At 38.4% G+C, this 21043-nt stretch overlaps 1 protein-coding gene across 1 annotated transcript in view; it reads left to right on the top strand.

Annotated features, from left to right (window-relative positions):
* Positions 1-20386, top strand: part of KTN1 (kinectin 1) — a gene marked incomplete in the record, with an annotated part of 73237 nt that extends 52851 nt beyond the window's left edge. Inside the window, 18 exon segments of the mRNA XM_072427651.1 lie at positions 797-865; positions 2055-2092; positions 3240-3330; positions 3579-3644; positions 4218-4258; positions 4446-4464; positions 5798-5929; positions 9547-9636; positions 9812-9892; positions 10081-10170; positions 10598-10690; positions 11606-11677; positions 12063-12146; positions 13744-13827; positions 14558-14641; positions 15382-15474; positions 16374-16497; positions 19638-20386. Coding sequence (XP_072283752.1) covers positions 797-865; positions 2055-2092; positions 3240-3330; positions 3579-3644; positions 4218-4258; positions 4446-4464; positions 5798-5929; positions 9547-9636; positions 9812-9892; positions 10081-10170; positions 10598-10690; positions 11606-11677; positions 12063-12146; positions 13744-13827; positions 14558-14641; positions 15382-15474; positions 16374-16497; positions 19638-19642 — 1356 coding nt within the window.
* Positions 20387-21043: the final 657 nt, after the last annotated feature.

The following is a 21043-nucleotide window of genomic DNA, read 5'->3' as shown; positions in this document are numbered from 1 at the left end:
TCTGCCAACCCCAGCCAATAAAAGTGCTTTTTTCTGACCCCTTAATGGAATAGAACTATCATCAGCTCTTCGGCTAGTTGTTGTTAGAAGTGGTCCTATTGTTTCCATTGGTCACTGAAGTGAAATAAATATTGCAGTTTGGGTCAATTTTTAAGTGATTTAAATCTGAAAAGCAACACGGTGTATGGTCAGCTTATATCTCCCATGCAGGGTACAATGAAAGTGTTTCTGCCAAAGACCAACGCCATTTATGTTTTGCTTACTGTTGCTCCCTTGCTTCTTCTTGCTTATTCACAGCTGGCACAAAAGTCACCGGAAAAGCTTGCTTCTGGACCCAAGCACTGTCTCTGGGTCATATGCTTTCCCATACCCTCTTGGTTCTGGCTAGTGCCAGTAGCTCAGGAGGTGGAAGGAGCATTTGGGAGTGCTTGAGTATAAAGAAGTCAGTTGGGCCCTAGTCATTTTTTCCCTGTGTTAGCAAGGTGACAGCAAATTTTTAAATTAGTGTGTATACTGATTTCCTGTCCACTGCATATTGCACAGCTCATAAATATTGAGTTGGGAATCAATTTCGCTGATCATTGCTTAATCCTTGTAACGTGTCACCATATCTGATGTAAGTAGTAGTAAGTAACTAATATATTAGTTTTGTGGATTTTGTAATAAATGCCGCTGTGCATTCCAGTGTGACCCTGGACCAGTTAGCAATCAAAACTTTTATGCATGCTGTTATGTTTTGTGTACCATAGTGTTGTGGTCTTGTTTCCCATTTGTCTTGTTTTTTGTTGCTGTCAAGGCATTGACTAAAGAAATCGAAGCACTGAAGGAAGCTTTAGGAAAAAGCCAGCTTGAAAAGGCTGAACAGGTAACGAACTTAAAAATCCACTGAAATAAGGTAGAGCAACATTATGTGGATAAGTAACAGCTTTTAAAATGGTCCTAGCTGAAGGTTCAGCATTAGGCAGCCAGTATTTTTGAATTAGATAGACCAGAGTAATACCAGAAGTTAAGTCCACCCAGGTCTTCAGTTCCTTTTTAATGAAATTATTACACTGGTAAGCTGTAGACAGAGGCTTCAGGCTTGCAGTGACAATGTTTCCTTTAGTAAATAAGCTGATTTAATAATCTTGTGTCTGTAAAATACCTGCTGCTGGAACAGTTCCAGTCCCGGAGCTCCACTCTGCAGTGTTTTGATTGATGGAATAACTTTCACAGAAGTCTATAGGGATTTTCTGACTTCCTAGCATGCTTCAGAGGGGTGCTCAGGGGCTGGAAGGGTACCAGGCAGCGGTAGCTTTGCAGAAAAGCTGCTTATCTATTGAAGTAAGACACGGAGGCAGATATAGCTTGTAACTTACTCTTAACTTAACCATAACTATCCAAAATACTCTTCATGCAGTCCTCCTTTGAATGTTTGTACGCTGGCATTGTTCTTGCTTTCCTTATCTACATATGTTGGCATTTCTAAACACTTTTCCTCAGCTAGGAAATGTTGTATATGTTGCCTCATCACTTTATATGTAAATCCCACTTAAAAATTCTCATGAATTATGAACAAATCTAGTTTGATATGTGTATACAACCATTACTACTTTTAATTGTTATCAATGTTGCTTATTAAACTGTATACTTCATCAGTGGTAACATGCTGAACATTGTTATGATTGTCAAGCATGCACTGGGCTGGTGAACCCTCAACAACTTAACATTTTCTGACCTGTTCCTAAGGGGTTTGTTTCTACTCCCATGCCTTCTCTATGTGTGCTGTCAGCAAGCCTTTAGATCCATACTACCCACTTGTCTCCTCTAAGTAGCCATATGCCTTTAACATGAAAGGTAATTAAATATCACTATGCTTGTGCTGAACAATGTGCAGATTGCATTTCTATTCAGAAAAGGTATTTAGTCATAGTTGGTATTCTGCAGTACACACTTAAGCTATGTCATGGCCAGAGTTATTTTAAGACTTAATTTTCCATTCATTATATTGAATGTATAGGAGGCTGTAAGATTTCTCTTTTCTTATGTAGTCATTTTTGATTGATTTTTTTTAGGTTTCCAGTATTGCTAAAGTTCAGGACCTTCAGAATCAGTAAGTATAATTCAGAAGTTTATAGTCTCAATAACATTAAAGTTGGGTGCAGCACGGTGCTGTACACAAACTAGATTTCTGTGCCAGGTTTAGCTGCTTTATTGGGAACTTGAAGTGTACTATCCCAGGATATTTTACTCCCTGAATATTTACCAGTCTTAACAGGGAAAAAGTAAACTGAAATAGAGCAATACAATTTTTTTTTGTGTTGGAATACAATGTCCTCCCCCCAACATTTCCTCAACTTGCAACAAACTTTGTATTTCCATACAGTTTATTCCCCTATATTAAGACTTCTTTGTAGACATGTAGATGACTGCAAAACATGCACTAGTGCTTAAAGAATTGAGAATCACACTGGAATTCTCATGTGAGTTTATTGAATTATCTGTGTTCAAGTTTTATAGGAAGAGTTGGGCTTTACTATCATAAACTATTTATGGCAAAGATCTGGTTTGTATACTACTGTTATGCGCGACACCATTAGGTGATTTAACCCACTCCATTTGGTTTGGACAAACACCCTAGCAGTTTACGTTTTTGTGTTTGCAAGGATATCAATTTGAAGTTCATAGCAGAACAGTTGAAAATTAGTCATATTTATTCATGGTTTTACCTGCCATATGGATTTGTAATTCCATTTAGTCAGTCTTGTGATCCAGATGTATATTTTTACCCTCTCTGTTGCTAATCCTCTGCAGATTTTTTCTTCATACAGACATCCAGTTAGGAAGGGGTCAGGTTATGTTTTATTCTGTTGTTGTCCTACTCTGGAGCATTAGTGGTTACCATTTATTAATTAAGCTGCAATCTATTGATAAATGAGTAATAGGCTCTTGTTTGCTTTGTCTTGCTTTATGTCAGAAATGTCTTCCAGAGACCAAAAAAAGAAAAATCTCAAAGGGTTCCTGTACTATTTAATAAAAATTAGAATTATCTCATATGTCAGTGCCAGTGCTATGGCTAAGAGCTTTCCAAGAGAAAGGTACCCATAGTGTGTCTTCAGAGACTAGAGATTCTTGTGAGCATACTGCAGAGGATTCAATAGGCAGTCAGTGCAACTTCTCTGTTCAACATATGTAGTTCTTTATTAATTCTTGGAAAATAATTAACATGCCTTTGCTTTTCCTTATCTTTCCCTCTTAAGGCTTAAAGGAAAAGAGGAGACTCTGAAGAAGGTGGAAGAACGGTTTAAAGAACGTGAGAATTTGATACTTGAGAAGGATAGGCAGATTAAGGTAATTTTGTGCTAACACAAGACAGAATAACTGGCTCTCTGGAACCTTTAAAAGTATCTGATACTTCAGAGTGACCATGTGATTGTTCCTCTGTTCCCTTTATTGTAGCATTGGGTGCATAAGGGGATACAAATTGATTAAGTGAGTCTTTTACCATAACATGCACCGATGGGGAACACATTCAGGTCACATATTGCATGCCTATGTAATGTATGTATCATACCTATGTATGTGTTCTATGCCGATAGGACTTGCAGAAGGAAAGTTCACAGTTGAAAATCCACATTGAAGAAGTCCAGCACAGACTACAACAGGTATTGTAAAATATGTATGTTGTGATTTAAGTGGACTTAAGCTGTGTTTTGTATGTGTAGAGTATAAGAGACCAAAATGTTGTGCTCCTTCAGTACATACATATAGAAGTCTGTTCAAACTGTTGAAAGAAGGACTTTATTGAGGCCTATGAGCAATACTGTAGGCATATACTATCTTATCGTGTGTACTTGCTCAATCACCATTATTTAGAAACAAACCATAGTCTTTTGCAGTATAAGATCCATGTACACCAGAACTAGTGTTATCTCTGATCCCTATCCAAACTGTTAAGAATAAAGCGATCTCTAGTTATAGACATTTCCTTTTCTGTCTCTTAATACAACTTTTTGTATGGTTATTTCAGATATAAGGCACACATGTATGCTCCCATTGCATTTTACAATGTGTTTTACAAGTGCTCGATGCATAAGTGGCTGTTGATGATTAATTACTTCTTACAAGTTGCTTTAATGTTGGCTAAAAATGAACTGTTATCTGTATTTTAAAAATTAAACATATTGAAATGTGCTTTTCGCAAAATTAAACATGGTCTGTCTTTCTGTCATTTGTAGCAAGTTTCTGGATCAACAGGAGCGCAGGAACTTCAAAGGATGTAAGTGTTTGTCACCATTTACAACATCATCATGCAGTGCCATCACATTTGTATATTAGCTGCAATTTGAAAAGGTCAAAAAAATGTATTTGCTGTGATAATGTTTGTTTCTCATGAGGTTTTCTCTTCTCAAGATTACCCTATTATTATGTCAACTGGGTTCACATCTGTCCTATTAATTGTTTAGGATATTCAACTGGGTCAAAGTAATTCTTCTCTCAGTAATTGCTGCTATACCCAGCAAAATAATAAATAGTTACACAATAGTTAGGAAGATGGTTTTAATGGACCCCTGGACCAACTATGTCCATAGGGTTTTATATCTGGGATATGTTTATTTCCCTAGTGGTTGAACTTGATCGACTTATGTCTTTTTTTCCAGCCTGAATTACTATGTAACTATGTAATGCTTGGGCTGATCAGTGTGCTTTGTATTTAAATAGACCTATATTGCATCTATCTCACCACCGAGAGCCCTATGAAATTGGTGGTTTTAAATTTTTTGTTTTACCCAGTAGTTGTAGGTGAACTGGTCATTGAAAGTTGTGTATTAGGACTGTTACCCTGCGTTGTTCTGCCCAGAATTTTTGTTCAGCCCTGTGGGGGGGAAACTGTAGATGGGTAGGCAAAAAAATGGACAGGACAACACATGAGAATTTTATTGCTCCTAGCTGTTATTTCCATAGGAATCCAGTAATTGGACAGTGTGAAAGAAGAAAACCAGGGTTGTCAGGATCATACAGCATTTACTTACAATCTCTGCAGCCATCACTAATATTGGTTTTCTTTCCTTTAAGTCACAGTTTACCCCCACTATTTATTGAATGCCTAGGATTTAAAAGGGTCAGTCCTTTCAATAATATTGTTTTAGTTTTGAAGGTTGCTGTATTGTCAAACTACCTGACTCTGGAGGACCTGTGCAATGGAAAATTGCTGAGCACACAAGGAAACACCCAAGCACTCCCAGGCGCTGATTTGTTTCCGTTCCACCTGGCCCATTTTATAACTAAAATATCACTGTACGGGAACTGACCCTTAATTTAAAAATAAAAGATTTTAGTTGCTCTACTTTTGCTGCCATCACATTTTTGGCTTCAGGGTCCACCCACCTTTTACTTTGAAGCATGAAACCTGATTGGCTGAAAAGCGTCAGTTGTCATGGAATGGCCTCTTTGATCAAAATGTATTTATGACCGTGTCTTTTGTTGGATAAAAAAAATTGCCTTATTTTTGTTTTCTCTCTTTGGTGGGATGGCTTCTGCTTTGTCTATCCGTGAACCTTTCTTTTGCAGTTAAACCCTCTGGCCAAGGTCTACAGTAGAGCCCCAAAAGTAGCGTTTCAAATTGCAACATAACATTGGCATTTGCTTTCTTTGCTATGCTGAGCATTGGTTTATGTTTGCTGCCTTGTAAAACCGCACCCAGTATACCTGCTGGTCAGCTTGGCACAGTCTAATTTTCAGGCAGCTGGTAATATTAGGAAGCCTCTTTCCAGTAAGTTGCTTTCAGAATGAAAATAACGCATGAATTGATTTGTAGTATATACAGTGGGTCACTGAAATAACTTTTTCTAAAAACAATTAGGACCTTCGGGAGAAAAACTGGAAAGCAATGGAGGCATTGGCATCAACTGAAAAAATGCTACAAGAGAGAGTCAACAAGAGCGCTAAGGTTGTAATGCTACTGGTGGGGACATAGCACAGATTGCATAGTGTACGACCGCTCTGCTTGCTGGTTCTTAGCCTGGTCTCTCATACGTGGGACAGACGTGATCTACAATGTTAGATGCTGATACTGCCAAGAACAATAATTTTACCCTCTTTTAATATGTGAAAGAGTTTAAACTATCTTAGATTATGTATAAAGTAAATCTCAAAATATTGTAATGTTTAAAATGATCAAAAAAACTATTGAAATTGAAAAGAATTTACAGAATAAGATGTCATATGCTCTTTGCTATTAATCCTTTCTTCAGTTTGCTTAGGGCAATATACTCCTATAGTTTAGTGCAGGACCAATATCTGCTCTGTCCAGAAAAAAATACTTTTTTTAAGAAAAAGTTCAACTTTGAACAAGACCCGCTACCTGCACAGTTTAAATACATCCTGTTTTATCTACCACTGGATATGTATCTCTATCCATTGGGTTTTAGGTTTTGCACATTCTTACACCGGGCTGTCAGGCTGGTGAACCTGACTTTTCTCTGCTGCAGTTAGGAGATGCAGCTGTGGTGCCATCTTGCCCTCAGCCTTAGGTTGGACAGTGAAGGGACAGCTAATGGATGACATCGCATCCATGTGGGGTTACTTAATTGGAATCTGCCTGGATATAAGTACATGGGAGCAGTCATAGTTCAATTAATTTGCAGGTGCACCAGGACAGGTAAAGTTTTCCTTTATTTCTCTGTGACCTAATAATTTAGTGTATGCCCATGGTGGTTTCCCAACACCTGATTTGCACCTGCCTGTTTTAGGTCAGTGGCTGACAGAGGATAAGGAACAAGTCAGTAGCGTCTGTGTTTACCTCAACAGGTTATTTTTTAATAAACCAGGCAGGCAACTTCCTAAGACATATGCCAGAGTTACCTTTTTATTTTTTAGTGCAGTTTTTGCTTCATCTTTTTCATTTGCTTTATCTGTATGTATATGCCTTTGCACCGATGGCAGAACCAGCATGTAGCTCATCCCACCTAGACACTTGGTTAAAACTGCAAGTGGAGCAGTTTCACACTTGTTAGCCATTGCTGTGATGAAGTGGTGGGCACTCCTAATATGTATCCTTACCGCTTACATCACAGCAGAATAATGTGCAGCAAAGCCACGATTGGCTAAAATTAAAGCAGTTCCAAATCATAACTATTTGTCTTTCTCTGCATCCAATTTCTGACTTTCTTTTTTTGACACTAGATTCTTTCCTATTTCTGTGTTTTTTTCTATTAGCATGCCAATCTGTTCATCTGTGTGTGTTTGGTGTATATGTGCTCTAAAAAGTATTGTTTTATTTTTGGCGGAGGTCATTGGCACAAGCTGTGGGTAAAACTAAACTTACACTAGACCTAAAAATTCTGATTTTATTAAAAATGTTAGACTGATTTAGGTAATATATATAAGAAAGTGTAGCAGTTATAAAGTGCTGGGTACCTAAAGGTGTCTGCACATGAGGAAATGTCAGAAGAACCAGCACATATGGATAAATTCCAGGCAGCTCTAAAAGGCAAAGAATTGAACTGACATCCTGCTCACCCACTCTGCTCCAACATTAGATTTGGATAACATGGCTTTCTTTACTCACAGCCTTTGCCAAGTCTCTCCCTCCCTAAAACAATGCCAGTGATTAAGTTCTTGCAGTGTGGAATATTCGCATGCGTACAATATATGTATGGTAGTCATTGCGTTAGGCTTGCACTTTACAACCAACCAGCATTTTAGGAACTGCCCCCCCCCCATTATGTGGTCCTGATGAGGCATCAGTAAAGTAAACCTGTTACTATGCCTTAAATAGGTGAAGTACAAATATTTTTTGCTCTTCTTCGTTGCCACATATCTTTCTCTAAAACTACAGTTTCTCTTTAAATGTGTTTGACTGTGCTGGTACTTGCGTCACACAAATACCGTGTGTTTTAAATGTATTATGTTCGATTTCCTTTGCTTGCATCTTTTATCAAGTTTGCTAGAAAGAACAGAATTATAAATAAAGTAAACCTGCATTGGGAGAAATATGGTCACTGCCATTCTTGGCCTCCTGAAAATGCTAGTTGTTTGGCTGTCATGCACACCCTCTGGCCTCAGTGTTTTAGGGCCAGTGTTTATGGGCTTTTGTTTTCTTTAAATGGGTTTTGCATCCCTATACAAGTCTATGGGAATGCAAAACTCGCCTAAAAAGGTTAGAAGGAGATCAAGTGCAGTGCAATTTGTGATTTCAGTTTGCAAGTTGTGAACAAACTTCAAAAGAATTTCATGCTGATGCCCTACTGATCTTTCAGCACAAGCTCTAAGCCTCTGGTCAACTGAAGAATAAAATGCCCTTTGTAGTGAACCCTTGACACTGCACAGAATACATGCTTGTTTTGAGTTGGGTCCCCTAAAGCTGCTCCTTTAAGCTGGTCAAAGGGCATCAGATATAATCACACACAGCGCAGTACCTGAATTGTATGAGAACAGTGAAGGCCCACCCACATCCCAGAGCGTTGGAGAAAATAAAGTATCACTGGGTGCTGGGGAATGATAAATAAGGTAATTGTACCTGCTTGGTTTGTTACCCCTAGACAAAACGAGCATTTAAAGTGAACTGAGTTCCACTTTTAGGAATCCACGATCAGGCAGGTCATTATTGCAGAAAGAGACAGGCAATGTAATTTCTGCAATAATCCCTCCTACTTGCCTGATCGCTTCGGGTATGCAGCTTCTACTTTAGTTGCCAGGTACCCAATAGTCCTGGCTTTTCCCAAGCATGCCAGGAAGGAATGTGCATGAAAATCATCTACAGAAAGTGAAGGAAGAATAGGATGGCGGGGCCCTGCATAAGAAAGGAGACAGGTGACTATCAATGGGTTTGGTTCCCTTTTAACCCCTGCCATGTGGGTGGTCACAGAAGAAAGTCTGAGAAGAGCTAATGGCTACATGCGCATAGGCCCTGGGCCAGCTACTTCAATAAAAAACACATCAAAAGAGTCAGTTTAAATGAAAAGTAAACATGCTTTTTTTCTTTTTTTTTCCCCTCATCCATTGAGACACAAAGTGTTATACTGCTGTCTACAGGAGGGTTTGGTGCAATTCAGTGGTTGAGACAGAAAATATGGATTTTTTTGTACTCCTCACCCCCCTTTTTTTTTTTTCTGCAGTCCATTGAGGGATACAGGGGCCACCTCTCTGTGTTTACAGTGATGTTGTCAGTACTATTTTGCTCAAAATCTAAGGTGTATCCTGGACTAGCCTTTTTTGTATTTGTGTCCAATCCATCTCTATGCAGCAGTAAACCACAAAGCTTGAAAGACTACCAGTGACCTTTAATAGATTTTAAGGAAAGTATTTTAGTTGGATTACAAACATTTTTTGTTAGCAAGAGTAGCAATGGCAGCTTCCATGACAGGTTTCCTTATATTAAAAAAAATCTGAACTTGTTTAAGGCTCCATGTGCATGTAAAAAGTAATTTATAAAGTTTGTTGTTCGACTTTCCCATCCCTGCAATATAACATCTGTATTAGTGCCTTTACTCCCATCTCTGTCCAGAATCATTCAGTCTTTGACCTTCCATGGTAATGTGTTGCTAATACCTTGTTTTCTTGTAGGAGAAACAGCAGAACCTTCACACAGGGGAAATGGAAGTGCGAGAAATCCTGCAAAAAATCTTCCCAAATGTGTCTGTTTCTGCTAGTTTGGTAAGAAATACAGTTTGGGTTTGTAAAGCTAACTTACAAGTTTTCTTATTTATTTGTAGAAAACATTGGGACTATCTAGTAGCTACACGTTAAGAGTTTTCTTTTGTCATAGAATTTTAAAATTGAGTTTTGCCCAGTTCACCATTATTGAAAAGAATGTTTTGTGTTCCCCTAGCACCATGGCGAATGGATCCGTGAATTCGAAAGATTGGCAAAAGTTTGCTTGAATGAAAATGGTGAAGCTGAGAAAGTAAAGGTAACATCCTATTTTTTTTTTTCTTGCTTGACTGAGCAGTTGGTCTTGCAGCTTATTCCTCCTCTGTATGACATGTTTGTGTTTTTGAATATATACTTGATTTTTTACTTCTGTCTTGCCTGACTGCAAGTGATTTTTTTTAAATGATGTAGTCACCGGTGATCCAGAAATTGTTTCTCTATTTTAAGGCACTGGAACAGAAGCTAAAGGAGGGAGAGGAAATCCATACACTACTGCAGCTTGAGTGTGAGAAATACAAGTCGGTGCTGGCAGAAACGGTATTTATACCCTTTAGTACAATTTACTTTAAAATACATTTGCTATCGCTTAAACTAAATACTGCCTACATTTGATGTAAAATCTAGTCTAATGTGCAATAGATTACGGGACACAAAATGCATTAACATGTTTAATTGTGGAACTTGCATTCCCTCTAGAGATGCAGCATCCTCAGGTTCTTTTGTTGCTGCTGGTATGCTAATTTGGGTTTCTTGGGCCATATTGATTGGCAGGCCCAGGATGATGTGGTCCTTGTGTATACTAATAGGTTACTTGCTCCCAAAATCAAGGCATTCTGAGATTGCACATTTACGGTTCAGTGCATTAACTTTATATACTGTACTTGCAACAGGAAGGGCACAAGCTTTTTTGCAGAAGAGACATAAAAAGGTTTAATTGTACTTATTGGAATGCTTGTTTTTGCAGGAAGGAATACTGCAGAGGTTGCAGCGCAGTGTGGAAGAAGAGGAGGGAAAGTGGAAGCTAAAGCTGGATGAGTCTCAGAATGAACTTAGAGAGGTAAAGTGTATTTTTTCCCTCATGGTTTACATCAGATGTTGGTAAACTCCGGCCTTTAGGCCAGATACGGCCTAGCCGGTTATATGTTCGGACCTACGGCTCCGGAGCCGGCCGGGATTAGGCCAGAACAAACTACCGGAGCCGAATGCGGCACTTGAGCCTTCTCTTGCTGTGCTTCCCTGAAGGGAATTGCCTCTTCTCCATATGCATTGCGGAGGAGAGGGAATTCCCTTAAGGTGGGGCATTCCTGATAGGGGGGGGGGGGCCGGCCTAGTGTGCTCCTGCCCACGCCTGAAATGACCTAGTGGCCAAAAAAGTTTAATGACCCCTGGTTTACATCATTATATTTGGTATTTGAAGCATCATTTTAAGAGAAACTGTTATGGTCTTTTGCAGACCATATATACAGAATATTTAAAAAATGAGGATTGTCTGTCAGCAGGAACATATGTTTTTAGTGATCACAATCCAAAGGAATCTTTTTGTGCCTATAGGACAGGAAGTGAAGAGAAATATTTGAAATGAGACAAAGATGAGAGGAAAAATTAAGACCTGTTTTCACAATAATGGAACAGTTTTATTTTGGGATAAGCTTTTGTTATATCATCTGCTGTGTATAAAACAGTTTACTGAAAGCTGACAGAGGCATTGCACAAGCCGAGAACAGAATTTCTGAGTGTGCCAATTATAAACAAAAGATCCATGTGAAATTGATCAAATAATTTTATTTCAAGCAAAGTTCCTGCTGTATGTAAGATAATTATCGTTTTTTTTCCCCTTAGATCTTATGTCTGGGCCATATTGTTATGTATTACACTTCTATATTTTTAGCTCTATAATAAATCTAACTGTGAAATGGGGACATGTTATAAAAGGTCTTTGTATGTGGAATTGACTGATGATTGTTGGTTTTAGGCAGCGTCTGCGGTTCACTCAATGGAACAGGAAGTGGCTAAACTGAAAACACGTAACAAGGAAGTGGAACTTGTAAGTCTGCAATATAGATATATGGAATAAGATTTAATGCTGTGGCATAGATCTTTTTTTGATAATGATGACACTATACCAATGTATACATAAATCAATCCTAATTGGATAAACACAGATAATTAAAGTATGGAGTCATTTTTTTTCACATTCAATAGTAAATTTAACTTTTATTACTACTTCTAATGGATATACAATATATGTAATACATATCACATCCCTGTAGTACATCCTTCTGATAGCAGTTATTTTAGTATACTGAAAAATCTATTTCCAGTCCTTAAAATTAAGAACATTGGCTGTAGGATAAGATGAGCAGGTATAATTATTCATTTTAATACACAAACTATAATATTTGTATCAATATTTGTTTAAAATTTTCAAGTTTCTAAAGGAAAAGGAGAATTTGGAAACGGAGCTGGAAAAGGCAGAACATGAGAGGACCACTTATGTGTCTGAAGTCAGAGAGGTAAATACGTTTGCATTGTTTTATTAGTTTTTAAGAACTGAGTGTTTTTGTTTCAGGATCAAATATAAAACTAAAACTAAAGTTTAATTTTCTTATCCTTCTACTGTGTTAAGCCTGGTGTAGAATGATGATGCAGCAGTCCTTTACTAAAGCTGCAGATTTAAGGGAGACAGACTTCCTTTCCTGTATGTGATTAGTTTCAGAGTCCTTCAGATACTCCCCCAAAAAAATGAATGATCAGAATCAAAAACCTACAATATTGTTTCCCTGACTTTTTAAAACCAATATGGCAGACCCTTGAATGAAATACACCTTTTGAGGTTTTATGGATCAGAGGACTATAAACTACAGCCATTCAGTCTAGCCACTGGAGTCCCTGTGAAATAAAGCTGGCTGGTAGAGGTTTAGCCATAGGCAGCCATCCAAAAATAGGTGGCTGTCATGCCGTAGATCTCTTCTGCTCCAAGCTATCTCCTCTGCTCCAGCTTAAAGCATACCTATACTCAGAATTTTCACTTTACATAAAAGGGTAGAGAACCCCTTTATGTAGGGTAAAATTTCTGTTTTTTTTGTTTTTTTGTTTTTTTTTAAAGCCTCCTGGGATACCTACATTAGGCAGCCTGGGAGGCTGTTGGGCGCTCCTACATATGCCAGAGCATCTCCGACAAGCGCAGAAGGAGCCATTTTTGGTGAAAGAAAAATTTGCAGATCTTATGCATGCGCAAATTTTTTTTCATTCTACGTCATCCGATCTGGCGCCTGGGTTGAGTGACGTAGGGTGAAAAACCCGGAAAAGAAGACGAAGCGCCAACTCCGGGACGGATGTCGTGACGACGCAGGACCTAATGCCGTACACCCTGGAGTGATTGGACTGCCCTGCAGGATTGCAGGTGTGTATTTTTTGTCGTTTTTGAGTATAGCTCCTCTTTAATAAGTTTTATTGATCTATCCTGTAGCTTGCCTACATATTTACTATATATTTACTAGCAATATTTCCAATGGGAGTTGACCCTTTAAAAGGGTGTAAAGTCTTTGTGAGGTTTGCAGTTTCTTAGATTACAAGCTGCATTCGCTGTCCCAAGGGCTATCTATCTCCGTGGTCGCCAGCCTTGTCGGACTGGCGGACCACTAAATTTACCGTCTCCAGACCGCACATACGTGGGGAGCCGGGTGTCAAGGAGAAGAGGAAAGGGGGTCCTCCCCCTGACCCCGTTCAGGGGTGCACCAGTTAGAGCTGCGGACCATCGGTTGGCGACCGCTGATCTATCTGCCAGTCAGTAACAATACCTCTGCAGCTTTATTATCATTTCATTCACCATAAAATTGAGCCAATCTTAAACTGAACATTGCTTTACCCCTAATGAGCAAATCATGGGTTCACCCTAAGTAACTGTAATGAACCTGTATCTCTTGAGCATATTTACCAGACTATAATCTAGCTGTAGACAATTCTACAGCAAAATAAGAAAAGAATTGGACTGGTGGGTATGGCCAACACATACACTTGCCATTCAGACACCTCTGTTAAGTGTGGCCCGTGTGTTCTGTACCTGTGGTAGGAGTGCTGCTTTACAAACTCTTACAAACTTCATTTCAGCTGAAAGATCTGTTGACTGAATTGCAAAGAAAGCTTGATGATTCATATTCAGAAGCAGTAAGGCAGAATGAAGAGCTGACCTTGGTAAGAAGATGTCTCTCTTCTGTATCACTGGAGACTCCCGCTCCTACTGTCTACTCAGCTTTCCTGTTGGGTGGAATAAGGAACTGTCTATCCCTTTTGTCAAGCTTTCAGTCTTTGCTTGTTTACCAGCCTCACATCATTAAATAATACCAGTGTGTTTATTATTTCTAATCCACTTAAAAGTAGTTAACACCAATGCATGAAGAGGAACTGATTTTCAAGTGTTTGAACTGTATTTCATCATGTAACAATGTTGTATATATATGACTCATGTTTGATGTTTTTTTTGGGGGGGGTGGGGTTTCTTTCCTATGTTTTGACTAACATTGTAGCTTTAAATTTGCTAAAAGATTTTGCTAGTCAATTCCCCTGCATGGTTTCCTTCTTCCTGCCTGGTATTGCCCTTTCTTCTTCTTCCTAAAGTCTCTCTGTTAGCCCAGCTTGCTTGCCCCTAGCTTTCACAGTCTTATAGAGCAGGGAAGGGAATGCATATCAGTTAAGTAACATGTTTTTTCTGGCATCACATCCAAGATGGCGGCACTATGCTGCCATCTTAGGGCTTTTGGATATCTGTAAAGGAGGCTTTTACAGGTAAAAACCATGACCAATAAATTAAACATATTATCTTATAGGGATTTCTTTTTTTTAAATGACAGGGATTAGGAATAAAGTCTCTTTTCTGAATGGCTGCATTGTAAACAGGGGAAAACACTTTTTTTTTCTTTAATAGCTGAAGAGTCAACTGAATGATACGCTAAAGAAACTAGAAGTGGAACAGAGCGAACGGCAGAAAGTGGCCAGTGATTTACACGAGGTGAGGAAATCTTTTTACACCAATTTCTATTGTGAAAGAAATTTTGTTGCAGGTAGACTCAAAGCATTGTGCTTTACTTGATCCATTTTGGGACAGCAGGAATGAGTGCGGCACCTGTGTGTAGTGATTGGAACATCTGGTTTGATGATACAAGTGATACATTAAGCCAACAGCTCCTTCCATACATCTGAAAAAATCCAGAAAAGCCCACAGTGCCAGGAATTGTTTGTGGTTTTCGATTGTTGCTTCCATGCTGCCAAAATTCCTAATTTTAATGGTCTGGTCCGAATAAGACTGGATTTTGAGAACAGTTGTGTTATTTTTTTCTTTATTCTCAATGGGGAACACATAGGAAGACTTTACTTTTAATGAGAACCTACCCAAGTAAATAAATGTAATTTAATGGTAGTCTTTCATAAGGCATTAGGCAACAACAGGAATCTGTAGTGAGAATAGTGAGATGTTTCCTGACTTTGCAGTTTAGCTGGGTGCATACATCGCTGATTTAACTATTAAAAACTGGTAGGTTCTTATTTATTTAGCTTTTTGGCTAGTGATTGCGCATCAAAGTACTCCTTTATTAAGTTTAATTTTCCAAAAATGGTTTCGCTATCCTTTGCTTATGCATTTCATTTTCTGTATTTGTTGACACATCATGTATAATTGTATTTATCATCTACTAGTGAGATCTAATATTGACTCATCTCAATATTTCTGTTGTGTTTGTTCCCATTCTTTAGGCACAGAAATCCCTGGACTTCATTCAGGATGAACTACTCAAGGGCTCTGGAGATTCCAATGTCATAGAAAACAGCGGCCTATCTCTTGAGAAGGTGAGTGACAGTACAATCTAAAGAGGCATCATGTTGCATAAAATTTATTATGCATCTCAAACTTTGCATTTTATTTCAAGGTGGATATTGTGCACCCTAATCACTAAAGTAACCTTGCAAGCTATTAGGCAACAAACCATACTATTCAGATACCTTGAATCTAGCTTGGAATGCCTGAGATCCCTTCCTAGTCTGGGGATCAGACACAACCCACTAACCAAATATTTTATAAACACACCGTATAGAATATGCAATAGTTTGTTTTAAGATGTTTTCCTGGAATCCTACCCTAAGCAGAGTTCAAGCAAATATGTTTGCTTTCTTAACTACAAAAGTACTGGCGAATCTTTATAGTTAGTCTTTTTATCTCAATACTTTTGCTACACTGCACAGCCTATTGTGGGAACGACATACATTCTGGTTCCAATGTCACCTTTCTAGATCAAATATACTCACAGGGCTGGTACATATATTGTTACAATGCCTTAAGGTAAATCAATACAAGTTAACAGTAGACAATTAGTCCAATGGTCTTCCTTTTAAGCTAGAATTACATAAAGCAGCACCCTTTTCCCCAGATACTTCCCTCTCTCTTGCAGTAGGGTCCCTGCACCTGCCTATCCTGGTCTTTTTTTTTATCTGTGGTGGAATCTGATTAGCTGTTGAGGTAGAAATTTGAATGTGAGCCAGACAACCCAATATGCAAATGTTGTATATTACCATATGGTTCAAAGCAACAGGTGAACAGTCTCTTTTTCCTGCTTCCTTCACTTATTCAATGGTGTTTATCAAAATATATTGCATATGTAACCACCAGTAGGCATTCTCCCTAAAACTTTGACTGTATAACTGTTTATGGGATTTAACAAGATGGTCCTTCTTTTGTGTATTCTTTGCAGGAGGATCAGGAAAGGATAGAGAAGATGCCACAAAGTTTAAGCCAGACTGTCACACAACTGCAGCAATGTCTTCAGGCAGTCAACCAGCAACTCACAAAGGGAAGAGAAAACTTTCAGATTATAGGTATGAAACAAAAGAGTAAATCACTTTCTTTACATACTTTATGCAAATGTTTTAAGGCCTTGAAGAGTTTCCTAGGTAATATGCTGTCACTGTTAACCCTTGGGAGCTCACAATTTTTGAGAAGCACAATTATGTATATTATATAGAGCCTATACCTATCTTAGTAAACATATACACACAGCAGTAGAAACACTTGCAAAATACATTTGCTTAAGGGGTCTTTCTATTTGTAATGGTCCCACGTTCTTATATTGGACTATGTATTAGGGCTTACATGCTATGTGAATTTTCAGAACTTTAAATACCCACTTGCCTGATGTCTGGTTTCAAAATGTTATTCCCATACAGTGGTAATCAGATCAGCAGAGGTGTATATATTCTAGCATTGCACAGGGTCAACCTGCGGTGTAAGTAACTGTTGCATCCTGTTATCTCCTTTGGCTAACATTTAGAAGTTGAAACATCAAAATGTGTTCAAATACACAGGTAAAGCTAACTAAATAAGTCCTAAATATCTGCGGACCAGATTGTTCAACAGGGAACTAATATGTCTCAATCTGCTCCACATCACCTTACCTAACAAAGCAACCCTTTAGAGTTCAGGTATCCAAGCAGTGCCAACAGGCTTCTATATTATATGGTGATTGCACTTATCTTCTCAATCCTGGACGTTCTAAATCCCCATTCAAATGCATGTCTTTGCCATACTCTAAACAAAGAGTTAAAACCTTATTTAAGCTCAGTTATAGCTTACATAAGTTTAAAGACTTCTCCATTCCTTCAACTGACCGTGTTCAGGTCTGGCATTTGGACCAAGCTGAACATACTGAGAGGAAGGAGAGGGGAGTCACATTTTCCTCCATACCCAGAAGCACTGGTTGGGTATCAGCAGTTGGTGGGCTGTTTATTCATGAGTCTGTCACTTTGCCTGATCTTACTAGATAGTAGACCTTCTCATTTTTTAAAAATATACCTCATATGCGAGGTCTATTATGTGTCCTCCTTTTGTAGATTAACGCAGAATAATGCATATTAATGAAACATGACCTTAATGACAATACTTGTCAGTGGCAGTAGGTTCACACTGCATACTTATTCAGGGAAAAGTTTGTACTATTTACTGACGGTGAGATTTTAAATCATCTGTTTGGGATGACTTGCCAGTGAAACCTAAAAAGCCGTGCTACAATTAGCAGATCTTGTCTTGTAGCTCCTGCCAGCAGATTCTCCTAGCAGATGTGCTAGTCTTTAAATCAAATTCCCTGTAGGGCGATTTAACAGAAATACATTACAGCAGCGCAAGTCATCATTTAAAGAAATTGCAAATGAATGTGTAATCTTCTTGTAAATAATGCGGTAGATAATAAGGTGCTTTTGGAAAGTGCTTTAATCTCCAAATGCACTGTATTATATGAAAAAGTTATCATTCATGTCTTGCCTCCGAGTCCCATCGCCCAGAGATAAGTGGCCGCTAATGTATTCATTCCTCCCATCTGTTTTGTAATTGGTGTAGACAAAAAGCTTTATTTATGAACTTTGTTAGATGGCCGCTGCAAACACAGTCTCTATATAAACGACTCAGTCTTGCTCACCTGTCAGGGTTACGGACAGGTGCTCTTATTGCAAGTAGTCCTCTTGCAGCTGTCAATTTTTCAGAGACAGGTTTGAAGGAAAAAATGTTTCTGGTTTCTGCAGGCATTGTCACTCAGGGCCTTGTGTACATTAGATGGGCAGCTTAAAGATGAACTATGGCTGTGAACTTAGACAAATGGCTAATTATTTAGATTGTATTGGGAGATATACAGCAAATGTATTTGTTTTGTGTGTGTGGAAGCATGGATATGAGTACAAAGACATGCAAAAAAGTGCCTAAGGGTTAGGCAGTAATGATGACATGACCTCCAACCAGCAGTAGGAAAGTTCTAAACTAACTAAACTGAAAGTAGTGGATTCTAGGAATAGACTTCCAGCACAGCTTCCATCAATCAACAATAGGTAAATTTAAAAATTTCTATTTTAATAATATTTTATATTATTTTTGAATAATTAAAAAAAAATGAAACTAAAAAAAGCAGGCTCAATGCACCACCTAGTTTTTTTTGTCTTCATTCTTCCATCTCTATTGCCAGTTGCCAAATCTGCCCTTGCCCTGTGGTAAACTGAGACCTCTTTCTATGCTGGGAATCCATCCAATCTAGAATAGTGATGCAGATTTGCAAAGGGACAGTTAATAACAACCCAGAGATTTGATAGAATGTAAGCCTCTTCCTTTCTCAGGTTTTTGGCCATTGTACCGAAAGCCTGTTTTGGACATACCTTGTGACTGATTTCTTCCTCCAGTGGTCTGATAATTTTTGGAATGTGTTGGGAGGCTTTGGATTTTTGCTGGTTTAGATGGTATCAGTTTGAAATCGGAGCAAGATGCTTTAGAGGTTCTTCAGAATTCAGTCAAAATGCAAGCAGTTTAAATACTTCCTTTTGCCTTGGTATTAGCCGCTTTCAATTCTTTTTACAGCAGTTGGTTGGGAGTTGGGAGGGAGTTGGGGGAGAGAGAGAGAGTTCGGAGAGTTAGAGAGAGAACAGGTTGAACTTTATCTGAAAAAATCAGGTCTTCTGCCCTGCCAGAGAACACGGACAGAGCTGTGTATATCTTTTATCTAGATAGAATACGAGTACATATTCTTTTTGTTGGTAAACAACTCCTATATACAAATATACCTCATTTAACGACCTACCTGTTTAGTGACTTCTTTCACTTACAACCGGCTAACTGATGTACAAGAACTGTACAGCCATATGCAGCATCTCCTCTTTATTCTTCTCGACTTCATCATCTTTCCTGTTTAGCCATCTTCCTCAATCCGGGTCTGCAGGCTGTCGGTGAACCTGTCACTGGCACATGCTGCTTGCTCGCAGTTTTGCAGACCGGCTCTATTCTATTCTCCTTTCTTAACAACCAATTTGTTTAGTGACCAGGTTGTTGGAACCAAACCTGCTTGTTAAGTGAGGAGTATCTGTATGCATTTTGTCTGTATGATGAGGTTTACCTAAATTTTTATCTCTCGATGATTCTTATTTGATGTTCATAGACTCTTTATTTAAATTACCTAACCAATTGTGTCTCCCATCTCTCTCCGCAGGATGAAAATACAGAGGGATTCTACCACTGAGGATAAAATGGAAGACATTGTAATCATATTTTGCCAAAATTAAAGCCTTATTTATGTCTTCACCCTTTCTACTTTGTCAGAAACACTGAACAGTGCTACGTCTTTTCTAATTCTTATTAAACTACTGATTAAAAACAGGACGATAATAAAAACACAAAAAAAAAAAACACTCCGCAAACAGTTTAGTTTTATAGTAAAAAAAAGAATAAAAAAATTTTCTTTTTGGATATATAGATCTTTACATTCCGAAAGCTGCAGTAAAAGACATCTACTTTTTTTTCCCTCTTATTTTGTTCAATACAGATTTATGCAGAAGAATCAACTATGGTAAAGATGATGTAACAAATATATATATATATCCTTTTATTACAGACGTTGTACACTGTTTTACTTAAATCCACTTTGGAAGTAGACACCTCTTCAACCTCAAATAAAACACTTTATTTTTATTTTCTTCTGGAATGATGTCAGCAGATGAAGCAGGGGCCAGATTTTATCGCTGCCAAGTCTTGGTTATCAGAAGCCATTTCTAGGGAATTGAGAGGCTTTAAGTTGAGTGGTGCTCCTTGTGTGCCACCTCCAGGTCCTTGTATTCTTGCTGCTAGCAGCTTGAATATTATTGCAAACGTGTAACAAAAAAATATGCAGCATAAAGCGGACAGCTTAAAGTGACCCTGCCATTATTTAAATGTTATTAAAAAAAACAAAAGAAAAAAAAAGTTATTCAAAATTTTGTAAGGTAAAAGGGCTCAATCCTGAAGAGGATTCTTACCTGCGAACATCCCTTGGGTTCCCTGGCCCCCCCCCATTGGCGGTGGTTCTACATTTTCGGCACCCGCGTGACAGTACAGAAAAGCGCTGACACAGAGGCTGGAAGATGGAACCACACCATGCAATTGGTGGAGGGGCGATGCAAGGATCTGATATTTTTGAGGTTGACAGTAGGCCATAGCTCTTTAAGATGAGTGAAGAACTGAAGAATAAGTGGTAGTTTTTTTCTTTCTTTTTTTGGGGGGTCACTTTATTTGTCAGCATGTTACTTCATTTGTATATTTTAAAAGGGCTTTGATGGTTGTGTAGATTGGCACAACCCTTGCTCTAATCCCACAGTAAAGCTCCCAGCATCTTGGCAATCTATACCTGGATATAATAGCATAAGGGAAGGGCGTATGCTTAGCTATGCAATTAGCATTAACTATCTGCATATCCTTCCTAAAGGATTGGGGGCTGTCACAATATTAGAGCATGCAAGTAAAAGTATATGCTCATAACTTATGCTGTTTGCTTTCTGCTGCAAATGACTGTTTTTAACGCTACAGGAGTACTTTAAAGTGGACCTGTGAAGACCACAAGGTTTCTGCTTCATAGCCAGGGGA

Source organism: Pyxicephalus adspersus, chromosome 12 (assembly GCF_032062135.1).
Source record: "Pyxicephalus adspersus chromosome 12, UCB_Pads_2.0, whole genome shotgun sequence".
In the NCBI taxonomy this organism is placed as follows: Eukaryota; Metazoa; Chordata; class Amphibia; order Anura; family Pyxicephalidae; genus Pyxicephalus; species Pyxicephalus adspersus.
This window is presented reverse-complemented; position numbering and strand designations above follow the sequence as displayed.